Source organism: Sus scrofa, chromosome 7 (genome assembly GCF_054392235.1).
Source record: "Sus scrofa isolate SSC_HxYL_T2T_F1_AM1 chromosome 7, Sscrofa_HxYL_maternal_Yorkshire_Landrace_v2.0, whole genome shotgun sequence".
NCBI classification, from domain to species: domain Eukaryota; kingdom Metazoa; phylum Chordata; class Mammalia; order Artiodactyla; family Suidae; genus Sus; species Sus scrofa.
The window spans coordinates 131,526,800-131,544,287 of record NC_139389.1 but is presented as its reverse complement, the minus strand read 5'-3'; the positions used below and the strand labels follow the sequence as shown (position 1 = coordinate 131,544,287).

At 46.9% G+C, this 17,488-nt stretch overlaps 1 protein-coding gene across 7 annotated transcripts in view; it reads left to right on the top strand.

Annotated features, from left to right (window-relative positions):
• The window catches only part of SETD3 (SET domain containing 3, actin N3(tau)-histidine methyltransferase), a 74,366-nt gene that overhangs the window by 45,198 nt on the left and 11,680 nt on the right, over nt 1–17,488 (top strand). For all 7 annotated transcript variants that reach the window (XM_001925288.6, XM_005666437.4, XM_084970163.1 and 4 more), the window contains 2 exons: nt 15,365–15,423; nt 16,170–16,284. In XM_001925288.6, coding sequence (XP_001925323.1) covers nt 15,365–15,423; nt 16,170–16,284 — 174 coding nt within the window. The remainder of the gene's footprint in view (nt 1–15,364; nt 15,424–16,169; nt 16,285–17,488) is intronic.

The window sequence follows — 17,488 nt, the reverse complement described above, 5'->3', positions numbered from 1 at the left end:
GCCCGGCCTGGGTGAGTCCTCTGGCCCCGGGTGTCCCTCGGGCTGTGGTGGTCCCCTCCCAGGGCCCAGCTAGGGCAGGGTCGGCATCCGCTCCCTCTCGTGACTGGTGGTGGGATTCCGCCCCTCAGGGACGCGGTTCTTCCTGGGGGGGGGCCTTGCCCCCTCGAACCCAGCGATTTTAGCAGGTTCGCAGAGTTCAGCAGCCCCTTCCCGCACGCTCCACCTCTCGGCTCTGCTCTGGGTCATCCTTTGGTTACTTTCCCCAAAGAAGACCTCCCCGGCACTTCCATTAATTTAGCAACGTCTGCCCTGGAGGGGTGCCACCTTACTGAGGCCCCTCAAGCGCCAGCGGACCTGGGGGTGGGCCTGCCTTCACTCTACATACACGGAGGCCGCTGCCCTGCACACTGCGCCCTTCCCTGGGGGCCCTCCCCCGCCTTTCTCCCGCCTCTGCTTCCCTCCCCGAGCTTTTTCAGCCTGCAGACCTCATCCCCTCCTCCCCCCGCATGCCGTCCCTGGTGGTCTCTGCCTGGACACGCTCTCTCTACCTTGCTGCCTGGAGACCTGACTCCCGTGACTCCCGCGCCTTCGTGTCCCGGAGTCGCTGCCAGACCCCTCTGTTCCCGGCAACGTGTGCAACTCTCCTCAGCAGTGCCAGCGCACGTCGTGTATTCTGGCGGCTCATGTCACGACTTGCCACCTCGACGCCCTGCGACGATGACGATGTCATTAGGACCTGGGCGTCGGGAGCCCGTCTTGCTCACGGTTCCCGGCGGTGCCTGAGCCGCAGCAGGTCCTCAGTGATGCTGGGGCAGCGATGGAGGAAGGTGGCATTGAGGATTCAGGAAGAGGCCCTAGTGCCTCTTGACAAAATTGTTTGCTGCTAGGACTTTCCTCCTGTATTATTCCCACATAGTAGTATTTCCTTTGTCTAATACCTTTTCTGAGATGGATCAAAACTGTATTTTAACATTTCTTAACGTCTGCTTCTTTCCTGCTTTTTTTGCAGGTATAGTTCATCCTGTAGTTCACAGGATGTCACAGCAAATGGCATTTATTGCATTTTGTCCTGGTTTGGTTTGGTTTTGTTTTATGGACATATCTTTTACGCGTAGTTAGGAGACTAAGAGATGTGGTTATTTTGGCTGTCCTCCTAATCCTGATGTCCACTAAAAGTCAGTGGACACTTTTCTAATCTAATTTCTGTCTGAAGGTATGTTTTCTGTGTCAGTATCCCATGCTCAGTAGGTTACTGTGTGTAATTTGAAGGCCTTAGCTTTTCTTTCTTTTTTTTTTCTTTTGGTCTCTTTAGGGCCACAATCACAGCATATGGAAGTTCCCAGGCTAGGGGTCGAATTGGAGCCACAGCCCCTGGCAATGCCAGATCCTCATCTGTGACCTACGCCGCAGCTTGTGGCAATGCCAGATCCTTAACCCACTGAGCCAGGCTAAGAATTGAACCTGCATCCTCATGGATACTAGTCAGGTTCTTAACCCACTGATCCAGGAAGGGAACTCCTTGAAGTCCTTAGCTGCTTTTTTTTCAAACTTAAAGGTTCCTCTGCACAGCGACCACAGTAGAGAAGTTAGCACAGGATAGGAAGGTGACTGGGGAAGTTCTGTGCGCTCAGATCGTCCGGCCACGGTTCAGAAGCAGCCCCTCTCCCAGGTCAGAGCCAGTCTCTCAACACCCGCTTCTGACCAGGGGGTTCTCCCTACTGTCGCAGCATGTTGGGCCAGGTTTGTGTGTGAGGGGGCACACCTGGAATGGGAAGCACGGCCTCTGTCCACCTTGACCGGCTGGGCCGTGAGCACCCTGAACCCGAGACTGTGGCTGGGATTTGCCCTCCTGATCTGGACCATAGAACAGAGGTGTGCTCTGTGTACCGTAGACTGGCCTAGGCTGGATTATACTGGAATGTGTTGTGCGCCCCCCCCCCCAAAATAAAACCACCTAAGAAAATATCTTACATGTTTTGTTAATGTTTTAGGGCTTCAGCTCACAGTTTATCTCTTTACATCTGGTATCTGTATGGACCTCAATACGCAAATTCATTACATGGATGAAAAAGCCTCTATATAATAACCCATGCCTACTCTTTTTGTTTTCTTTAATGCTCATTTTAAAAAAAAAAAAGAAAAATCTGCACATTGGTCAGTGTTCCCTGCAAGATGGCCAGTCCCTTACTTTGCCTCCAACCTAAGTTTGTGACTTACAGGGAAGACAGGAAGCAGGAAGAGTGAGCCGGGGCAGGTCTGTGTTTATCAGCTTCTGTCCTTCCTCCCCAGACCCCTTGGCCCCCCTGCTCCACGCCTGTCCCCTAAGCTGCCCTCGTCTGGGCTGGGACTGTGTCCAGGACTCAACCACCCACCAGACAGGAAGCTCCAGGAGGGAGAAGCCCCGGCGGCCCTGCTAACTTCTGCGTTCCCTGGCCCAGCATTTCAAGGGTGGGCCCTCTGTGATGTTTGCTGAACGAGGGAGTGAGTGCATGAAAGAACGAATGCCATGAAGCAACTCACGAGCAGTTGAATGTGTAAAGTCAAGTGCTAGGTGGTGTTTTGCAGCCTTCGGTGTGAGGGACACAGAGGTCCCTGGAGGTCAGCTGAAGGTCTGAAGGGCAGGCGGGTGCTCTTACCGCCTTAAGGTTGCTAAGTGAATCAGGAAGGGAGGGCCCATCATTCTAATCTGGAAAGTGATAGCGAATTTGAGCTGTGAGAAGTGGGGGGAGCAGTTCTCCACGTCAGGTTTTTTCAGGGATATGTAAGATTACTTCCAGATTTTGCAACCTTTTAAAAGAAATTAGCGGATGACTCGAAAAGACAATGGTCATTTAGCCGAGCATCGCGTCTTAATTGACAAAGCTAATGATCTAGAAAAACCTATGTTGGAAAATGTCACTTTATTATATGTGTCTGGAAGTGCAGATGGGAAAACAGGTTTTTTTCTTTTTGCAGCAGATTCATTAAGTGTTTAGAAAGAGGCTCCCTCGGCACCGCCTTCCGCAGCCTAAGTAGCTCGCGACTTAATCTAAACTCTGCCGTCTCGCGTCTGTTACGAAAGAGGCGGCTGTGCTGCCCTTTAGAGCAGACCCAGGGCCTCCGCACCGGCTGCTCTCAGCCTCTGCTCCCGGGAGTGTCCAGGTGACAGCTAACCCCGGGCCTGGCTGGAGAGATGCCCCGTCACGCCTCGCTGGCGGCCTGGTAACCGTCTTGCACCCCGGGTTTTGTTTCAGCGTCTCTGCAGCCCGCAGCTGCCCCCAGGCTCCCGGGTTCCTGCTTTACTAAGAGAAAACTCAGACCAGGTGACAGGAATTTCTTCTGCTTCCTGTTGTCTCCGTCTTCGTGTTTTCACCTCCCTTTGTCCCTCTGAGAAGGAATCCTGGCCAGCAGCTAAGGCGGCCAGGCGACATTGCCCTGGGCGCCGTCTGGCCGTCCCGGCATTCTCTCATCCTTTCCTTCCTGTCCAGCGTTATCATCTGTGCCTTTGAGGCGATGCCCTGGCCCGTTCTGTCTTGAGCCACAGCATTCGTCAGGCATATTCCACGCTGCCCCCGCCAGTGGCATGCCCCCTGGTGGGTCCGGGGCTCTTCCAGTCTCCTCGCCCTCCCTCACCAGCCTGCTTATCCCTTCAAGCTGGTCTTCCTGGGCTTCTCTTCCTGCCATTCCTGCCCCCTGCGGAGAAGTGGTCCCCAACTTTGGGGGGCTTTGGGTTAGGATTTAGATCTGCTTTTCAAAACCCAGGTCTAAGTTCTTCTCTCATCCATGACTGTAATCAAAAGTCATATCAAAAGGTGACCAGATTTCTTGCTTTCTGTTCCAAGCGCACAAATTGATAGTCGTCTGTTTTATAGGTAGTGCTTAAAAGACATGCATTGATGAAATTGTTCTTCCACGGAAAACTTGTTTCCAGATATTGACTGCTCCAACAAAATGGTATCCTTCTTAGAAAGTGAGACGGTATTTTTCGCTGATAAAAATGAGTGAAATCCATCTCGCAATGATCAGTAAAGCATTTAATTAAGAAAATAGAAGGCAAAGCAATTTTTTGTTGTTGTTTTTGTGGGAAAAGAGGTAGGTTCACAGTTTCTCCCCTGTCCTGCTGGGCTCTCTCCTGGCTCGTTCACGCAGGTGGGAGCAGGTGGACCCTGGTCCAGTCCTGCCCAGTTTGATCTGCCCTTTACCTCTTCTCGGTTGTATACCCTGGTCCGTGGCAAGGTAGCCTCTAAGTTTACAGAATTTTTCTTCATGACTTTTTTTTTTCCCTGAGAAGTTTTAACGCCAATAGGGAAATAGCAGTAACTACTAATAACGTCTTAGGACCTGCTTTCTCAGTTTTTATCTTTCGGTAAAACAGTGCTTGAAAGAGATAGGGCACCTATTATGGACTACTAGAGGGAATTTTTTTTATTAACTAAAGATGAATATAAAATATTTGGCTTAATCAAAAAGAAAGCTCTCAGCCGCTTTACCCAAAGGCTTGGGCATTTTAACTTACATTTGGTTAGTCAGAGGAGTTATCTTGACTTACTGTTTTGCCTGTAATAAACTATAACCCTATAATTCAGCTCATTGCAGTTTTTTGGATTTGATATTTTTGGGGCGCTTTGCCCGTGGCAGATGGAAATTCCCTGGGCCAGGGATGGACCTCGTGCCCCAGCAGTGACCAAGCCGTAGCAGTGACGATGCTGGATCCTTGACGTGCTATGCCACCCCCTCTCTCTTTGGTTGGAACATTTGTAATTTTGCTCTACCCAAAGGACCCAGAGAAAGAGTTCTTTGATTGGTACCTTTTGGGCACAGTTTAAGCCTGGCAAGTAGATGACAGGAAGGGGTGGGAATAGGCCTGTCTGGAGAAGGGACCCGCACACTCACAGCTGGCGGTGTCCCCACTCTCTGTGCTGGAGACACGCGCCCAGCCTTGGTGCTGTGTTCTCAGCCACCTGCCCACCCACCTCCCTGGGGACCTCTGGGTCTGTGCAGGGACCTTTTTCCTAGATTTTGTTATCACTGGGATTTACCAGAGTAAACTCATGGCAGCTGGTGACAAAGTAGATTCATGTGATGTGCCCGAGAAGGTAGAGGCTCCAGAGTCTCAGTCAGTCGTGGGAACTCTCCCCAATCCCGGGGCGGGTATCTCACGCCAGAATTGGCCCCATCTTTCTCAGAATCCCAGGTCTGAAATGCAGGATTCTCAGACTCTCTAGTGTCCTCAGAGTTCACCTCTTACCAGCTGCTCTCGTCCTCCTCAACTTCCTTTAGGCTTAAAGGCAGAACATTTAAGGGGCCAAGGTTCATTTCCCTAACACCATGACAACTAGGCGAGTAGCCAGCAGCCAAAGAGATAGTACCAGTGTCAGAACTTGGAGGTAACACCAGTTAATCATTGATAAGGCCGTGGGGTGTCTTTGAGGCTGTTCAGAGCTATTGTGAAAATGATAGAGTTCCAGATAAAACAGTAGTGGACGTTGCTGGGACACCAAGATGGAGTCATTCTCATGAAGAAAATGCTGGAAAGTGAATTTTACACATGACCCCTGTATTTAAAATGTATTGAAGAAAAGGAGTATGCATCTCGCACGTGTTTGGTCCAGATGTGTTTTCTGGGACCAGGGTTCTTCACGTCCAGAAGGAGGGGGAACTGGGCCGGAAGGTCTCTTACCACCTGGTCTGAGATTTTATGACTGTAGATCATAAACGAGTTTATGACTGTAGACTTTTAACTAAATACGGTGTCCTTTCTGATAGTTTGGGAAATAACAGACTCACAGTCTTTGTTTTGCTAATATTGCCCACTTCTAAGCTTTGTAATGTCCTTTAAAATACCTCTATTCCAAATTTTTACTGAGAGCAATATTTACCAAGCGTTTTCCTAGAATCTGAAAAAGAAAAAAACGTGGTTACTGGATCCTTATCAGAATGCTTTATTTATAAAAGTGGGACAGCAGAAATTACCCTTTGCCTGTAAATAAACTCCGGAAAAGCACTGCCTTAGTCATTATCCCCCACCTGCCAGTCATTGACCCGGTAGCCTTGGATGTGCCTCTCTGTCCCTCGGGGGTTTTTTTATTTTGTTTTGTTTTGTTTTAATGATAACGCTGACAGGTTTATTTGCAAGGAAATGTGGTTATATAGTTTTGGGTTTTTTTGTTTGTTTGTTTGTTTTTAAAACCTATTTCATACCATCAGTAGCTGTCCAAGAGACACAGTCACCGGGCAACTTGTTAAAGATGCTTCCATTTTTGACCGTGTCCCTCAGTTTTTGCAGCAACAGAATGGGCCTGGGAGTTCCCACTGCGGCACAGCAGAAGCAGACCTGACTAGTATCCATGAGGAGGTGCTCGCTCAGTGGGTTAAGGATCTGGCCTTGCTGTGAGCTGTGGTGTAGGTTGCACACGTGGCTCGGGTCCCCTGCTGCTGTGGCTGTGGCTGTGGTACAGGCCGGCAGCTGTAGCTCTCATTTGACCCGTAGCCCGGGAACTTCCATGTGTCTTTTTAAGGTGCAGCCTTAAAAAGACAGTGGCGGGGGGGCTAGTAATAGTGCCTGTTTCATAGGAAGGCAGGATGATTAAATTATACAGCGCATATTTATTATACTCCGTTATTCTGTATATTATATCGTACTTTGTAAAGCTCACAAGAGCGCCTTGCTGAGTCCTGCTTGTTAATCCCCACCTCGTCCCCTCGTCCCTTCTCAGTCTCTCTGTCTCTCCTGGAGCAACAGGGAGCGTTCCTCGGTACCGAGCCACAGTCATTCCTTTTCTGGGACAAGGTTTGTATGCCTGCTCTGAACCTCAGTCTCCCTAACAGGGAGACGGTCTCCTATGGTGGTCAGAATGCTCTCGTCATACAGACCACAGCGGGCCTGATTAACTGAACCAGAGTCCAAGCCTCTACCCTGAAGTGTTGGAATTGAAAATAGCCGAGATTGGCCTTCTCCTGTGGCGCAGTGTTCGAAGGATCCGGTGTTGTCAGTCTCCGGCTCGGGACCTTCCGCGTGCTGTGAGCATGGCCCAAAAAATCCACAGAAATAGCTGAAATGAAAAGGAAATTCTGTGAAGCTGATGATAAATAATTCTAGCCTTTTTTTTTTTTTTTTTTTGGCCACGCCCATGACACGCGAAGTTCCCAGGCCAGGGACTGAACCTGCGCCACAACAGCAACCACTGCAGTGACAGTACTGGGCCCTTAACCTGCTGAGCCGCAGGGATCACCTAGCCTGCTTTTTTCATGCAGAGGCGTTCTAAAATGATGACTGCTTACTTCTGGCTTCTTTCATGCTAAGACTAAGGGGTTGCCAGTATCTACACTTCCTGGGAAGACGTGGCTCACTTGGTGGAGTTGCTGTCTCTTGCAGACCAGAAGGCGATTCACTCTCTGCTAGGGTCCTTACGTTAATGAGCAGGTGAGATGCTTGGGGAGTTTTGGGGTGGGGAGTGTCAAAGGCAAAGAAACAAAGGGTTTAAGAGCCTGGCAGCAGGTGGAGGTGGCTCTGCGACCCCCTGGCAGGTGTGGAAACGGAGGCTGGGGGCTGGGCCGTCTGAGGTGACGCGGGAAGTGTTGGGCTCCCAGGGTGCACCCACCTTTTGCTGGCGTGCGATGGAGGTGGTGGAGGGAAATCTGGTGACTCTTTGGGACAGAGACTGCTGGGCTTGGTCCATTTTGATCCTCATTGGATCCTTAGAGTAGAGATTTCTCGAATAAATGGGTTTGAAGATAGATTGGGGAGGGGAGAAGAGGTCCACGCCCTAAATGGTGGAAAATATTCTATCCGTAAGAGATGGAAGGGAGCTCCCGTCATGGCTCAGCAGTAATGAACCTGACTGGTGTCCATGAGGACGAAAGTTCCATCTCTGGCCTCGCTCCCTGAGTTAAGGGTCCAGCATTGCTGCAGGCTGCAGCATTGGTTGCAGATGTGGCTTGAATCTGGCATTGCTGTGGGGTAGGCCGGCTACTGTGGCTCCAATTCAACCCCTAGCCTGGGAACTTCCACATGCTGCAGGTGCAGCCCTAAAAAGAAAAAGAAAAAAAAAAAAAAAAAAAAATGAGAGATAGAAGCCGGAAGAAAAGGAAGCCAAAATCTGTTTCTCTAGAAGCCTGAGGGCAGTGCCTTCACGCAGCAGGGGAGCCCCCACGGGGCAGCTCTCTGACGAGGAGGAGCAAGACATAATCTGGGTTGTAATTTGGTTACAGCCACACTCCCTGGTCCCCTGGATCCCCCGCATCACCTTTGGAGTCATCACCTCCTCTGTCCCACCGTCAGGCCAGGATGGATCCATGCAGGGGAAACCTCAGCCCCCCAGGGAGAGGGCAGCTCTCCTCCTCTGTCCTGGGCACAGGGCAGCTGGAGTGGTTCCTGCTCCCAGGGCAGAGAGGATTTCTCTGGATGAGGTACTATGGCATTGGGGATTTGCTAGTGGTGCCTGCCCCACTTACCTCCTTGGGCAAAGAAACTTTAATCAGGGGTGTGTGTGTGTGTGTGTGTGTGTGTGTGTGTGCATGCAAACTGAGCTCAGCCTGGGGAAGAAGGGCCCCAGGGCTGGGAGGACACAGAGCAGTAAAGCCTGGGGCTTGGAGAAGGGGCTCTGGGCTGGAGCCTCTGGCATCACCTTTCTTTCTTTCTTTCTTTCTTTCTTTCTTTCTTTCTTTCTTTCTTTCTTTCCTTCCTTCCTTCCTTCTTTTCTTTTCTTTTCTTTTCTTTTCTTTTCTTTTCTTTTGGCCTCACTGGCATGTGGAAGTTCCTGGGCCAGGGATCCAACCTGTGCTACAGCAGTGACCCGAGCTGCTGCAGTGACAGCACCACCAGATCCTAAACCCGCTGCGCCGCAAGGGAACTTGTCACCTTTCTTTTGTAAAGTCGCCATTCTGCCCGTGGATGATGCCTGTGTCTGCTGGCTTTCGTCCCACTTGTCACACGGCACCCAGCAGAGCGCCTTGCTCTTGAGAGATGGGAAATACAGTATGTGTTGAATTGCCAGTCCTAACCTATTCTGCTTTTTTCTGTGTCTGTGAATATTTGCTGAGGGAACAAATGATTGACAGTCAAAAACGGAGATTGATTATGACTAAATTTGGTTCATACCTCTTCAGGGTATACAAATGGTGACCAGTCAAGTTTGTAAACAGGCATATCTTTTGCAGTGTTTCAGAAGATTGCAATTTAATTTAAACTGGATGTAGGTGGAGTTCCCGTCATGGCTCAGTGGTTAACGAATCTGACGAGGAACCATGAGGTTGCGGGTTCGATCCCTGGCCTTGCTCAGTGGGTCAAGGATCCAGCATTGCTGTGAGCTGTGGTGTAGGTCCCAGATCCCGTGTTGCTGTGGCTCTGGCGTAGGCTGGTGGCTACAGCTCCGATTCGACCCCTAGCCTGGGAACCTCTGTATGCCGCGGGAATGGCCCTAGAAAAGGCAAAAGCCAAAAAAATAAAATAAAATAAAATAAATAACCTGGATGTAGGTTATAGATGTCAGTGTTCCAATGAAGAAAACCCAATTCTTCCGTTGTGAAGTAATTTTATAAATTCATTGAATACTTTTGATATTTCTCCACTAATCTCATTTTCTTAATTAAAATTTTTATTACAAGGTAATACATATTTGCTAGAAAAATTAAATATATGTATAAGTGAAAAACAAACAGTTCAAATTTAATGTGTATTGACGTATTTATTTGATTGTATTGAGTGAATTCAAAGAACTTTATGATGAAAAATTCCCTGCAGAGTTGGATGTAATCTGTGTTTAAAAGTAAACATCTTAAAAATTGATTTTTGTTCCCCCTCAAGAGCCAAATGCACGAACCATGCTTTGATTCTGATTTATGGTCATCAGAACTAAATTCTGGATTCAATAGATATTTTGCAATTTATCATTCTGTTCAGCTGTGTTACATCCACTTAGAAAATGAAATACGAGTGGGAGGGTCGATGGGCTTCTTCGCAATTGCTGCTTTACACGCTGCTTCGAATTAGCCTTCTTCGGGGGCAGGAGGGGAAGCGTCACGCTCTCAAGTGTAAGTTTTCCTTCTCATCTCCCTGCCCCTGCTTTGAAAACGTACACCAGATACAACCTTTGACACATGTACATGTCAAATGTATGTATGTTTTTGGCCGCACCCACAGCATGTGGCAGTTCCAGGGCCAGGGATTGAACCTGTGCCACAGCAGTGACAATGCCAGATCCTTAACCTGCTGAACCACCAGGGGAACTCCACACTCGTTGACCTAATGTTAGTTAGAAAGTTTTAATTGCATGCCGTTACGTTATTTCTATCAGAACAAACGGAGTCCAACTTCTAAATTATATTTTGTCATTCCTGATACCACAGAGCCATTAAGAAGTCACTGAACTAGCATATATATTTTTCAAATTAGCAATTGATTATGTCTTATGGAAGGCTATAAATTTTTGAAAATACGGTATTTAAGAGTCATTTTTATGAACTGAGCTACTTTCCTTTTAATGTGTTTAAATGCTTCGTTGAAGGTGATTATTAAATATATACAACTCGGTTTCCGCATAAAAATCGGTCAAGGTTAGAGAGGAGTATTCTTTAGAAGAGTTAAGACCTGATTTTGAGACATCTTTGTGTCCTGGAGGCCATTCGTGTGTTTTAACACCTTTCTAAAAAATCTGCTTAGAGGGTTTTGACTCTTTCTTTAGGTTAAACGTGTTTTTTTAAGGAATTGTTTTAGGAAATACCTCTCCATATATTTATGAAAGTGCGTATCTTTATTTTATTTTTAAAACGCTTGTTGTTAAATGTTCAAGACAAAAAAACAATTTGCACTCAGATGTATTTTGTTCCTGTGCAGGGCTGTTTCAAAGCTGTTTCACACACTAGATGTTCCCGAATTAGGGAATTCACGTAATAATGGATGCTGCTTATTTTGCTTCTGCACAAAGGTTTGTTGTGTGAAGCTTAAAATAAGACTGCAGCTGATTCATGTGGCGCATATTAACTGTTTATTTAGTTTAAGTGCATGTCTGTATCTTTCATTTTTGATCAACCTGAAAAATTTGCATGCTACGCAGCAGCCGTCTTCTTTTATACTTTATTAAATATCTGTCAATTATAAATATCAAGGTTTTACATTAATGTCAAGATAGTACATCAAAAATTCATGGAATATGTGACTTTTTCCAAGGGTATTTAATACTTAATGCATTTGTGTCATTTTTCTTTCCAGAGATATTGACAGGTTTTATTAAGTGTTTGTTAGGGAGATTTCATTTTTATCAAGGGACTATAAAGAGAAGCCGCATGCTAAATCAATTTTTTAAAGCCGGAATATTGTTCATTTTTTCATCTTCAAACTCTTGTAATCCATAGGTTTTATTTAAATTTCTTCGTGGTTTATTTTTGTTGTATGTGAGTGATAGTTCAAGACAGAACTTTAATAAGGATCAAATATGCTGACTGCAGTGGTTTTTAATTTCCTTAAGCATCGCTACCAGGCCCCTGCAATATGGTAAATTCTTCAAAATGTCATACTTACATATTTAGCAATATTACTTCTTTTTATTGAAGCCAAACAAACGATTTTAGATATTAATCTTTCCCAAACATAGTGATTATTTTGTACCAGGTACGATATTACCTAGTCTCCTCTGGATCACCTCCTGTGATAGAAGCGGGAATGGAAGTGAGCTTCCCCGGGCTGCCGGGCTTGACACAGGAAAGAAGAATCCTCTTTTTAAAGTACACTCTGTAGGGCTTCACGTCTGATTATGAGCCACAGCAATCTTCGTGTCTCCAGCTTCAAATATTTATAATGCACAGGAAAGTGAAAATATCAGTCACTTAAAAAAGTCTGAAGAGGGGTTCCCATTGTGGCTCAGTGGTAACGAAACCGACCAGTATCCGTGAGGATGTGGGTTCAATCCCTGGCTTCGCTCAGTGGGTTAAGGATCCAGCATTGCTGTGAGCTGTGGTGTAGGTCGCAGACACGGCTCAGATCTGGGGTTGCTGTGGCTGTGGTGTAGGCTGCTGTTCGACGCCTAGCCCGGGAACCTCCATATGCTGCGGGTGCAGCCCTAAAAAGACACACACACACACACACACACACACACACACACACACAATCTGTGGAAAATCTGTGGCTGGTTTCTAAACTTGTATTTACGGTGGGGAGGGAGTTAGTGCTTTGGGCCCCTCAGGATCTGCTCTTGTTGGGCCCTGGTGCCCAGGAGACCCCACCGCTGTGATCTTTCTACTCGCTGCGCAGACCTCACCCATCCCATGTGCATCTACATCTTAGGAACAGCTATCTCAGCTAAGCCAATCTCCACAACGAGTAAGTTTTCCACTTTCATTTTACATTTTGTTTTTAGTTCAGCTTAGGAATATCTTCTGTTGGAGAAGGCAAGCCGCATAAACAAAGCCCCTATAGGATTTTGCTCTATAAAGTGAGCAATGTTCAGCTATTCGCTCGATAAAGTATGAGCTGAATGACTTTCATCTAAGGATATTTTTAGGAACTTTTCAAGTAACTTTAGGTTAATATTATAATTTTTGGAGAACATGTTTTTAAACCTTAAGGCTTGCTGTGTTAAAATAAAAATCATTCTGTCCAGAGCTTAAATAGTGTTTGGAATAGTCATATTTTTGTTCTCGTTCGTTTTTTTCAGAGTCTGTGAAAGTATTTATTTTTAAAGTTAAATGCTTTTCGCATGCAGATCATGTCCATACGTGACTGTTTCAAGATCCTTGTAGAACTATTATATAATTATTTAAAGAGTTAAGGTAGTTGTGTGTGTGTGTGTGTGTGTTTTTAAGAAACTAAATTTTTCTTGCGTAAAGCTGAACCCATAGCCATTCTGGATAAGCCCAGTTTGGGTTTATGACGAATTGCTAAGAAGGCCTTGCCTGGGGACATAATTCAGCAACTCTGCAGCTGTAACCTATTCTACCACGATGCCAGTAGGTGGCGGTGGTGTCACAGTAGTGAGAGCCCCATGGCCATGGCAGCTTTTTGCCCTTCTCCATAGTGTCAAGTTCTGCTTTAGTATAACTGTTGAGTGTGTGTGTGTCTGTGGCAGAATAGTTCTTGTTTTGTTTTTTTTTTAATCCAGAATTATGTACAGTGGACACACCTATTTTTTTAAGCAGATAAGAACAACTATTTCTAACAGAGTCAGCAAATTATTATGTAACTCTGCAGCCAACATAGTCTTCACAATTAATTTGAAGAAAGCATTTTTTTTCTCCTTGAGTTTTCTTTACGACTTCATCAGGACTGTGAGCAAGAACTTGAATTTTCGGCAAGAAACCTATATGTATAGTAGGAAGGGAGATGATTTAGCGAGTTCCTTGTCCATCTTTTTGCTGCTTGGGGCGGCTGCCCTTGTTTGGAGAGTTTTCATGGAGTCCAGCGCTGTTTGAGGATCTTCGAGTGTTTGGAGCATTCATCCTCAGGTCGTCCGGACACGGAGCTGCCTGATTTTGAAAATGGTCATCTTTTCTCCTTATTCTCCAAGTCAGACATTTTTGAGGGGAAAGGTCCATTTTTAAGACTTTGGGGGTTTGAGCATTGGAATTTACTAGCTTCTAAAATACCGAAGTGCATTCCAGAGTGTAAATGAATTTAAAATATTTTAAAATAACAAAAGCAACCAGGCTTCCCCACTTCCTAGCGTTTGAAAACAGCTGGGGTGTGCAACACTCCCGCAGGTCAGACGGCCTGAAACTTCATTGTATTGCAAGTGAGCGGAGATTTTAGCAATCGAATGCCTTTTCTGAAGTTTTTCTGTGGTACTGATCATCCAGTTAGTTTGAGGGGAAGGGCAGCTCTTCTTATCTGCTGAATTTGTGCATTTATGAGGAAAAACCTGAGTGCCCGTTGTGGTCCGATCCATAACTAAACAGAAAACGTCTTTAGGACTCTTAGAACACAGCCTGGACCTTCATTCATTACACAAAAGAGGCGGTAGGAAGCTTCTGCTCGAATCTTTGCTGTGCTAGACCCTGGTATGGGCTTTTTTTTTTCCCCCCCATCCAGATCCTATAGAAGCTAGAAAGTGCCCCGGGCACAGGGATAGTTTATGTTTTGCCTTAAATTATATCTTCTTTAATTTCATTTTTATTATCACAGCATTTACATATGGTGTGACTGGGTTTCCATATGTTGACCTTTCTTCCAAAGGGTTAACGCTGGGCTCTGATGAGAGGAGAGAAGCGGGCACCTGGGAGCCAGCACCCAATTGGCAGCCTTTTGTAATATATAATTTGCCTAAAATTGCGCGCCGAGCACACGCTTTTGTTTTCTAATTGATTTACGGTTTGAGCCACTTTTACCTCATCCCCTACTGTCCCGCGCCCGGTGCCAGCGAGAACATTACAGTGAGCGATGACAAATTACCGTGCACTTGTGATGCTAATGCGTCAAGAGTAAAAACTGCACGCTGCACGGGGCTTCGTGCATTAACGGTGGTACCGAGACCGCGCGGCCGAATCCCATTTGTGTCTCAGAAACCACCATTTGTTCACTTGATCCCCGACTGCCGTCTGTCCATCAGACGTGTAATGGAAACCGAAGATTAAAATGATGCTGTTACAGCTTTTAATTTCTTAATTGAGACCAAGTTTTTAAAGCGTTCGGAAGTTCTAAGGTGGGGGAGTGTGGTGGAGCGAGAACATGGCATGTATAACATTTTCCTCCGGAGTGTGAGGCTGCAGATATTTTTATCAAACGTTCTTTTGTCCAGGGGAAAAAAAAAAAAAAAAGGAGTGAAATTTAAATATGCCGAGCTCTGTTTTATCTTGATGATGTCTGCTTGTGAAATTTAATTCACAATTTCCCCGCACCGTGTTCTGCTTGCTTTCCTGTCTTTGAACTGCACTTGCCACGCGTACGAGCCGCTTGCGCGTAACAGGTCGATTCCTGTCCCAGCAGTTTTCAGTCTGAGGCAAATGCAGGCAGGTTCAGTGTATTAGAGCGCCTTTCATTGTGCATTGCTGTTAGGAGAGACTTGAACTTGTTCATAAAGGGTGCGTGACACCTTACGGCCCAGGAGGCAGGGGAGCCGGGCCGCCCGCCTCCATTAGCCGCTCCCGGCGTGGGCGTGCCCGCCTTGGGTAAACTCAGTCCACCTTCCATTGCGTTTTTGTGCCACGTCTGCGGGCCCTGGTATGGAAAGATGAAGAAGCAGATTTATGGCGGCTGCTGGGCACAACAAATTAACTTGACAGTGATGTATGATCGCATAATAGCGCCATGATCCCTCAGTAGCGCGGCTGGATGCCGCCTGCTTCATTTGGCTCTTGTTAGGATCCGTTAGGCAGCGAAATAATGAAATTCTGCTGACTGATTTCCCTTTTCCCCTTTTCTCTTCTCCCTCTGCTTTCCGACACTTCTCCTTCCCAGACCCATCCGCAGGCCCACAAACTGCCCTTGAAGGAATCCTTCACTTACGAGGATTACAGGTTGGTGGAGGGGCGCGAGCCCGATGGGTGTGGGAGGGTGGTCTCTCTGTGACTCGGGGGCGCTCAGACGTGAGAAGGGCTTCGGTGAGACAGGGCTGGCATGACCGAGCCTTCAAAAGGAGGTCGTTGTCATCGGCCCTGCATCTCACTGGGCGGCTGCGGCAAGTCGCGGGTTTAGTCTCCGAGGAGAAATGCCCGAAACTGTGGTGGGAGCCATCGGTGGATGTGGCTGAGTGATGCTGGAGGTGAACGGTAGTGGGGGTGGGCCTGAGGACTTTTCTTTTTCTTTCTAAGTAGACTTTTACAGCGCCTCAGTGTAGGGGCCTTTTTTTTTTTTTTTTTAAACCAAAAGATTTAATGCAGGGCACAACGTAATATGAAAGAGCATCCCACGTTTTGTAGAGCTCTTAGAGGATTTCTGATCAGAAAGGACTTATGTTGTTTGCTTTTCGCTGAGGCTGAGACTAGGTAGCGGCAGTGTTAGGCAAAGGGGGCGGGGGCGGCTGGGCAGCATCGCAGACCCCCAGAGCCCTCCTTCCAGGCCATGTCCGCCCCCGCCCCCTTTGCTTTCCATTTCCCCCTCTTCTCAGCCCCGGGTTGAGTTTTAAATGATGATGAAGGCAGCCATCCATCACCTTGTGACCTAGGGTTTGGAAATGGCTGAGGAGTCAGACACAGCTGAGTTTCGGGTTGACTTACGGCTTTCAGATGTTGTGACTGTCGCTGTCTTTTTCTGGCCGTTACAGGTGGGCCGTCTCCTCTGTGATGACCCGACAAAACCAGATCCCCACGGAGGATGGTTCCCGGGTGACCCTGGCACTGATCCCCCTGTGGGACATGTGCAATCACACCAACGGCCTGGTGAGGACTGCCTCTGGGTCCCCGGGGGGGGGGGGGGGGCTGCTGTCAGGTGGATGGGGAGCCTGCAGATCACTTTCCCCGCCGCCCCGCCCCCCACCAAGAGAAGCTGGTCTTTTTCTCAGAGCATTTACTTAATCCTGAAAACGGGGAACTCGCATCTTAGATTACTTTCAAAAACCACAGTGAGCTGCGCTTATTTGCTAAGCCGCAATTCCAGCCTAGACATCATTTTCATATCTTATTGAACCACAGGCGAAACCAAAGTTTCATTTTTCTTAGTTCTTTTTAAAATACTGATTTATTGGGGAAAAAAAAAAAAAAAACCTTCATTCTGTTGTTTCCTCTTAGGCTGCTTGTTTTTTCTTTGCCGGCTGTATCTCTGTGGTCCTTCCTGGCCCCTCCCCTCACCTGACCGTGGGCCCAACCTTGGCCCCAGCGATTAACCTGCTTTGGAGCTGTGTCCTGTACTGGTCCCTGGTGGGGGGCGGGGGAGGGGTGCACTTGGGCAGCTGGCTCTTGGCCTTGAACTTGGAAGTCAGATGCGAAGCAAAGAGGGAGATGTTGTGTTGCCTCTTAATCAGGACACCAAGGGAAGCCTGCCCTCTGCTTCTGCTCCGCATTCTTCAGATGCCAGCACCCCCACCCCACCCCCAGGTTGCTCTGTGCCCTGATGTTGTTCCGAGGAAGATTGCTTGATATTAGTAGTTGGAAATGTGATCAACTCGAGAAGGTTTTGAATTTTTAAACATTAGAGTTGTGTACCGGTGTGGTTAGTTTTCTGTTCATCTTTTCTCAAGGTCAGCTTTCTTTCTTATTATTAGCAGTATTACAGATAGATTGGAGAAACGCTAAAAGTGAGTATTCCACATCTAATTCCACAAAATGGCCAGAACACACGTAACGTGTGCCCAACACTGAGGGTAGAATACCCCTCGTGCTAATCTGGGAAGTTCTGACAAGAACCCTCTTAAATTGTAGAGAAAGGATAATTAGACTTTTACATTTTTGCTTAATGTAAATATGCTTAATTATCCATTTAAAGAAAGGGTAGCCTGTTTTATCATTTGTTTACGTTAAGGAGTAAAACTACCTTTTGTTCTTTTTTTTTTTTTCTTTTCGGGCTATTTTAAACTGATGATTGTAATACTGAAGTTTAAAAAATTTTAATATTCAGCTCTAGCGTTTTTCTTTTTCTTTTCTCAGA